This window comes from Capsicum annuum, unplaced genomic scaffold (assembly GCF_002878395.1).
Source record: "Capsicum annuum cultivar UCD-10X-F1 unplaced genomic scaffold, UCD10Xv1.1 ctg83390, whole genome shotgun sequence".
NCBI classification, from domain to species: Eukaryota; Viridiplantae; Streptophyta; class Magnoliopsida; order Solanales; family Solanaceae; genus Capsicum; species Capsicum annuum.
Genome location: NW_025894259.1, coordinates 1,845,342 through 1,853,255, shown reverse-complemented (window position 1 = coordinate 1,853,255; position 7,914 = coordinate 1,845,342). Strand labels below are relative to the sequence as shown.

The following is a 7,914-nucleotide window of genomic DNA, read 5'->3' as shown; positions in this document are numbered from 1 at the left end:
CTTTTTGCCTTTATTGATAACCAAGTCCATCAGCAACAACCTATGTTGAGTCAAGAGATTCTCGCTAGGTATGACTTTACAGTCTTTACATAGCGCTCTATCCTCTTTTCTAAGAAGCAAAAAGTCTATCTGAGTCTTGGCCACAGAACTACGAAACATAATAAGGTGATCCTCCTTCTTCGAAAAGCTCGAATTTACTATCCACAACCCAAAGGCCCTAGAAAAATCTAACAGAGAAGCTCCTTCTTCATTCCGCTCACCAAACCGAAACCGCCATGCACATCATCATACCCCCTCGACAAAGACCCAATATGCCCATTGAAATCCCCTCCCACGAAAAGCTTCTCAGTGCTCGAGATGCTTCTCACCACCTCATCTACAACCTCCCAGAATTCCTTCTTCTCCTCTTCGTCCAAACCTACTTGCGGGACGTAGACACTAATAACGTTCACCGTAGATCCTCCCATGACCAACTTAATAGAAATCAGTCTATCACTAACTCTCTTTACCTCTACATTAAAAATATTTAGTATTAAAAATAAAATAAATATAATAAATTAAGTTTCTAAACTACATAAATATTAGTGAATATTTATTTTTAGTAATATAAATAAGTATTGTTCGACGCAGCGTAAAACCCAATTTTGTAAGAAACGTGGTACCAAGGTGGCAAGGTACGTTAACTTCGGTCAAAGTGGCGAAATTTAAGTTCCCTTGTAAGGCCGCACGTGTCCAATATTACAGTTTAAACCGCCATCTCCATCTGATCTCAACTATACCTATACTTGAAAAATAAATACTAATAATAGTCACTCGACAGGCTGGATTGTACACATTAATTCTGTATTTCCCCTTTATCCTTACTAATTTGTCAATAATATTTCAGATCTAGTACGAGTAAGAGGTGTAAGAAAAATGGGGAGGATGGATTATTTGGCTATGAAGACTGATGAAGATACTAACAGATTGATTAATGAAGATCTTAATGAGCTCAAATTAGCTGCTAAGAAGCTACTTGATCATGCCACTAAACTTGGTGGTCTTGGATTTGGTACTTCTTTACTCAAATGGTTTGCCTCATTTGCTGCCATGTAATGTCCAAACTCCTTTTTTTCTTTCTTTCTTTTATTCTTTGCTTGTAATGATAAATAGTAATGTCATCTGTTTATAATTTCTGATTAACGAAAAGTTAGAAACTTATTGTAAAGAAGTTTTTTTAGTCTTCTTATGTCTATTACATTGAGGAAACTGTGCTTTGCGACATTAGATTCTTTTTTTTTTCCTTTCCCAGTGGACTTTTGACGTGAATAGCTAGCTTGATATTTTTTCCTTTTGATTTTGAGGTTTTCAATTCGATAAGTGATAACGAGGGGAAAATCATATTGTCTTTATCACTTTCTGAAGAATACCAGAAGTTACTTTTACTAATTTGGTTTCTCTTCGAATAATGTTTAATTTATGCTTAATACATCAGTAACTATGACCTGTTCCAATTGAGCACCTAATCACATTTTAAAGTATTCCAATTAGATATGGTTATTTTGGAAAAAGTTTTGTGCGTATTAGCAAGAGTCTATTGAGTAGTTAAGTTGACCACATAAAATATACCATCTCCTTTAATTATATGCATTCATCTTAGTAAGTCGTAAACCCAGACGTTTTCTAACCAAGGTTGATGCGTAAAATTAAAGGAGAGAGGATATTTTATGTGGTTAACTTAACTAGCTAATAGGCTCTTGAGACCATGAGGATTTTTTTTCAAAATGTGAATCAGATGTGTCTAATTGGAATAATTTATCATGTGTTCAGGTTTTCAATTGGAACACAAGTAGTTCGAGTGTCTAAATGAAATTTGCTGGCAAGTTTAAGGGACTGGCTATGTATTAAGCCTTAGTTTGTTAAGCTTTGTAAGACAATGAGAAGAGCGCAACATGTGATGAGTGGATTAGGCGCATAGTTACAAATTAGAACTCTCTCACAGGCAAAAGCAATATGTGCATTATAGGATTTATCCTATATGTTTAAATATTTTTACTTTTCTCTCTCGGCTCCTTGCCCAAATATCTTCTCAAATCCCTCAAATTCATCGATCTATTGAAGATATTTGCCCAAAATCGTCAAATTTCTTGCTCACTCAACTCAGTTAGCATATCAACCTAGAACCTAGAATATAGTGATGGTAGGAGTTTTAGTGGGTTAATTATGAGAGTTTTTTAATGGTGGATTAATTCGAGTTTTTTAACGGAGGGTAAATTGAGTGAGCTGTTGTCATTTAATGCTAATTCCTATGGCTCTTTCATGCTTGTTTCCTGCAATGTGCTACTTATAGGGATTGCTGGTATGTTGTTCTACTCTTTATTCGCGTCTTTTTTAACATTTCCCGGGTTCAATTAGCAATAGATACTTGATCTGATAAGTAGAGTACAATAGAGATTTCAGGTTGTAGGAACTCTTTAGCTGTACATATGATTTTCATAGTTCATAGCAAAATGCCATTTGTAGTGTCAGCCGGGAGAACTTTATTAATTCGTTTCTTGCGATAGAGTCTAACAAAGTAAAATTCAGCGTGATGACCTAAAACGTTCATCGCGCTGAATAGATTGCCCATAGTTACTCATTGAAAGGGTAATACATTTTGAAAGCCATATGTGAGAAGTTTCCCAAATGTGCTTCTCGGAGGAAGGAGGAGTACTAACTTAGAAGGAATCTGAATTGAGATGGTGGATAAATCAAAAATCTCTTTTATTTTCTCTACAAACAAAGATAATGGCAAATTTCAGATATATTAGGATAAGTGGAATTGAGGAGACAGAGAAATGTTAGTGTCTACATTGTTGGTCAAGTCATTTTTCTGTAGATGGTGAAGATGGATTAGAACACTTACTAACTTCTTAGCTACAACATCAAGAAAGAAGATTTCCTCTAGCTCATATACATTCGTTTAACAGGATTCAACACTTATCACTTATAATTGACTCTTTATGATCTTTATGTGAAGAATTTTCTACAGCAAGAGTCCTATTGATGCAATTAGGAACTGCTGACTCTTTATGATCACTGCTGTGCTTTACTATGTGCTTGTGTGGTATCTCGTGTCTTGAGCCGGGGGTCTATCGGAAACAGCCTTTCTACTTCTTCAGAGGTAGAGGTATGGACTGCGTACATCTTACCCCCCCCAGACCCCACTAGGTGGGAATACACTGGGTTTGTTGTTGTTGTTGTTGTTTCTCTGGCTGGATGAAAGTTTGTATGGCTTATTAGTGTCCATATTTCAACTCAATGATCTTATTCGAACTTGGTGCAGCTTGAATGTGGACTACCATTTTAGTTTTCGTTTTTCTTTTTCCTGATTTTGGGGGTCATCCTGTTTAGCTGCTCTAATTTGGTATAAAGCTTGATATCATATCTATAACCTCTCATATTCAATGCTTTTGCTTTTACATTACCAACCCTGAGCTAATTTACTTGGCTTTTAACATATTATGAAGAGATTAGTAGTTAGCACCAACTCATTGCCCCATAGATTTTCCTAAGATAAGGTTGTCTTTCTTCTTCTTTCTCCTATCTATTTTTCCTCATGTTGTGTCTATTCATTTAAATCACAGAGAAGTTGTCTACTTCAAAAATAAATGCGTAAGTCCAGGCTAAATTTTCTTGTTATCTATTTAAAATGGGAAAAGACATCCCAAGTGTTGACCTGCATTTCTTGACAAAGTTTTCATCCTAAACATAAACACACTGCATCAGAAAATCTTCATCTTCGATCTCCCTTTGCAATGCCATAGTGAAGTTTAAGGCTTTCTCTTGACATCTCAGTTGGTGCAGTGGAACTCCAAATCACCAACTCTAAATCTTGAATTCACCTTTACATGGACATGGGGATGTCTATTGATTTAATGGTGTAGGGAATCTTGGAAGTCGCTCTTTTTTCTGGTTCTTCAACTTTTATGTGTCGAAAATGTTCTGCAGACAATAGATATTGCAACGTCATTCCAATTAATTTTTAGTATGCCTAAAGGAAGACATCAGGTAAGTTAGTGTAAAACGTTGTTACTTTGCAAAGCTCAACTATGGTAATATGCTTGCCTGGACCATACCCAAAACAAAGTTAAGTAACCCAGTATGTCCTTGTGAAAGAGCAAGCTCTCTCTCATACTCGATATTGTGTAGTCCCATTAGAGAACATGACATGACACTAATGTTTGTCTAGCAACGAAGTATAGCTTCTATGGCATAAATGTGCAGGTGCACCAAATTAAAAATTCTACTTAATTGACTTCTGTTTTGATAACATGAGCCATTAAGATTTGTATGATTTTCTAAGCATTACTTCTTGCTCTTTCTCTTCTCAACCATTTCGTTACTCAACCTTTACTCTCTCTGCTTTCTACCTGTTGTAAGAAGCCGCCTCTCTATGCTTGATGTATAATGTTCTTGCTTTGTTTTATATGCTTCACTTGTATTCTTGAATTAAAAAAAAAAAGTTATTATATGTGTTAAGCTTTTAGATGAAGTGATTCAATCAATTGAATAAGTATATTTTGATGGTGTAAAGGTAGCTGGTGAAATGTGATTCATCTTTGTGGAATGTGGTCCGTTTGCTGGTTGCAAGTTCTTTAAATGCTTTAGTTTATTTCATAGTCAAACAGGTTTGTAAAGAACCTAGAGTTTACACCTTTTTCTTGGTGGATTTTGTAATAACCAGTTGATCAAATATCATCTGCAGTTATTTGCTGATACTGGACCGGACAAACTGGAAAACAAATATGCTGACTGGACTTCTAGTCCCATATATTTTCTTCAGTTTCCCTTCAGTGTTATTCCACTTCTTCAGGTAAACTTTCCTTGTTTGGTGCTATTTAATATCTCCTTGCTTCTTTGTCTTCAAGGATATTCTCTTATCTCTAGATTGCTACCTGATTCAAAGAGGTTCTTTCCTTCATTCATCAATTATCGTTTTTGATCTCCAGAGGAGAGGTTGGGAAATGGATTGCTTTCGTTGCAGTCGTACTCAGGCTTTTCTTCCCACGACATTTTCCAGGTACGAACATTAGCTTTTGATTTATATGCTGAAAGTAACCTATTGGTTATCGTTTTTGGCTTTCTGCAATTAAGTTCTTTTGCTTGTAATCCAAACCTTTTCCGCCAACTCTTTCTTAATATTCCAAAAACAATTGGAAATGCTTTCCGGCAAGTAATATGCACCCCAAATTTATTAGCATAACATTTGATGGATCATGGAAGATATATGTCTCTTAATTTTAATTTATTAGTATGCTTTTTGAAACTCCGAGCTTCACACAGATGAGATACTAGCCCAGCCACCAAAACCAGTAATCATAAACTGGTTTATTCATATTACCAGCACTCTCCTTTCTGCAAATATGTGCATGTTTACCATTGGAGAATGGTAAACACAGATGAGTGCTTCACTAGTAATTTTAGAGATATTATTGAAGGTTTTAGCGAATTTGTAGCATAGCCGCCTGGGAACGGTCACGCGGATTGTTTTTGTTGATATTTTGCTTTCCTTGGGTAGATTTTTATGTGTAGACTGAAGCATAAAACACGATTTGTATATAGTGATAATATCTTCACACTTTCTTGAGCCGGGGGTCTATTGGAAACAGCCTCTCTACTTCTTCGGAGGTAGCGGTATGGACTGCGTACATCTTACCCTCCCCAGACCCCACTTTGTGGGAACACACTGGGTTTGTTGTTGTTGTTGTTATCTTCACACTCTTGACCTCTTAGTGATAAACTCAAATGTAGTTTCTCCCAAAATATTTTGAGCATTAGCTTCAACAAGTCTATTTACACCCTCGGGCATAAACATAGATGGTGGAAAGACTAGCAAGACTTCTTCAAGTTCCTTTGTGAATCTAGCTGGTCAATGTCTACTTTAATAATGCTCTAGGGTGTGGTTTGGTGGTCTGGGAAGGGCAAAATATCCCAGGAGAACAGGGTTCAAATCTAGCAGACTAAAACTTAGTATTAGGTTCTTTCCATTTTGCATGAGTCTTGGTAGGCTGGAGTTATCCATTACCTCTGCTGGTGGGAAAAGCAAGTACCCGATGGATTAGTTGATGTGCCCACTTGCTGGTTTGTACATTTCTCTTTCTATAGTGCACACATCAAAACACGCATGGAGGCAAAACTAGAGCAAGTTCTATGAATTTAACTGAACCTATTGCTTTTGGTAAAAAATATGTTTATATAAAGGGGGGCAGCTCAGTGCACGAAATCCCACTATGCGTGGGGTAGGTCCGGAGAAAGGCTGGACCACGAGGTCTATTGTACGCAGTCTTAGTGTGCATTTATGCAAGTGGTTGTTTCCACAACTTGAATCCAGGACCTCATATGGTCACAAGGCTGAATGTCACACTCATTCGGAACCCACTAATTCTTAATCTTAAAATTGTGTATGTATAAATATCTACTTCAAATTATGCTACCAAGGTATGCTCAAGTCATAGATATATGCTAATCCTTCTTTACAATGTTGTCCGTAAAATTCAGACTGGTTGGAGATGCCTGGTTCACTAATCCTACTCCTAGTGGTTGCACCCAACCTCTTTGCCCACACTTTCAGAGACAGTTGGGTTGGCACTGTGATATGTCTTTTGATTGGCTGTTATCTCCTCCAAGAGCACATCAGAGCCTCTGGTGGATTCAGAAATTCCTTGACACAAAGCAATGGTATATCTAACACAGTTGGTATAATCCTTCTGTTGGTCTACCCAATCTGGGCTCTGGTACTACGAGCCGTTTGATGAACTTTGGCTGCAAAATGATCTGTGTGTTTTTACTATTAGAACGATGAATAAAATGGTTTTATGTTGGGCGTGGTTTAAACATTTCTGGTTAAGTGATTATGTACTTTTGACATATAAAGTACTTATGATTGATGTAATTTGTAAAGTTATCTTCACACGTTTAACGCTTGCAGACTATGAACTTGGAAAGGTGACAATTATAACTTTTATATGGCCAATCGAACACTAGATTGGTCATGTTGAGATTATATTTCTTCCAAACATTGTATGGGACAACTAATTTCATATTTCATAATTTTAGTAAAAATGGTGGGATAAATAATATCGAGATAAATTAATCCTCTACTCAAATGGCAGTATACAATTATTATACATTTTATTTCAAAATTATTATTCTCTAATCCTTGACAAGGGACCTTTGATCTATTATTTTACGTGATTGACACCCCTTGCTTGGGTCAATTCCTCTTGCGCAAATCCAAACTTTTTACTTATGTTGCTAGTCATGAAAATGTTCGATCCATTTTTTGGTTTAAACACGTGTTTGAGCGATCAAATTGTTATGAGTCAGCGTTAAGGTTCAGATAATTAGACTATTTTTACACATCAACGTACTTTTTGTTTTTCTTTTTCACCTTATTTTTGTTATATGGGACTCATTTGGCTCGAAAATTAGCATGTTGAGTTTGCTCTAAATTTCAAATTTACCATTAATTGTGATTACATGCTATTTAAGAACTTTTCATCACTTTGTGTTTTGCGATTCAAATCTTAGAAGAAATATGCTAAAAATGTTTTTGTTTTTTGATCTTCTTAAGCTTTGGTTAACAAATTTTACTCAATAATTGTGTTGGTGGAAGATCGCATTAGAAATAATCATACAATCTGTGTGGGAGGTACATTTAAGGGGGAAAAAATTCAGATTTATCCTAAACTTTGAAAAATTGGCTAATTATGTCGTTTGTCATACTTTGGGGTCATATTTACCCTTGTCGTCATGCTTTAGGGCTAATTTTATCTTTTACTTTGAAAAATTAGCTAAATATACCTTTCGTCATACTTTAGTGTCAATTTTACATCAATGTTACACTTTGGAGTTAAATTTACCCTTGTTATTAAAAAATTTTCACATGGACTC

At 35.9% G+C, this 7,914-nt stretch overlaps 1 protein-coding gene across 1 annotated transcript; it reads left to right on the top strand.

The window, feature by feature from the left end:
• Nucleotides 1-737: 737 nt before the first annotated feature.
• Nucleotides 738-7,037, top strand: LOC124895666 (cold-regulated 413 plasma membrane protein 2-like). Its single transcript, XM_047406102.1, has 4 exons — nucleotides 738-1,091; nucleotides 4,727-4,834; nucleotides 4,971-5,041; nucleotides 6,520-7,037. The coding sequence occupies exons 1-4, from the start codon at nucleotides 916-918 to the stop codon at nucleotides 6,771-6,773; spliced, it is 609 nt and encodes a 202-aa protein (XP_047262058.1). The 5' UTR covers nucleotides 738-915; the 3' UTR covers nucleotides 6,774-7,037.
• The last annotated feature ends 877 nt before the right edge of the window (nucleotides 7,038-7,914 follow it).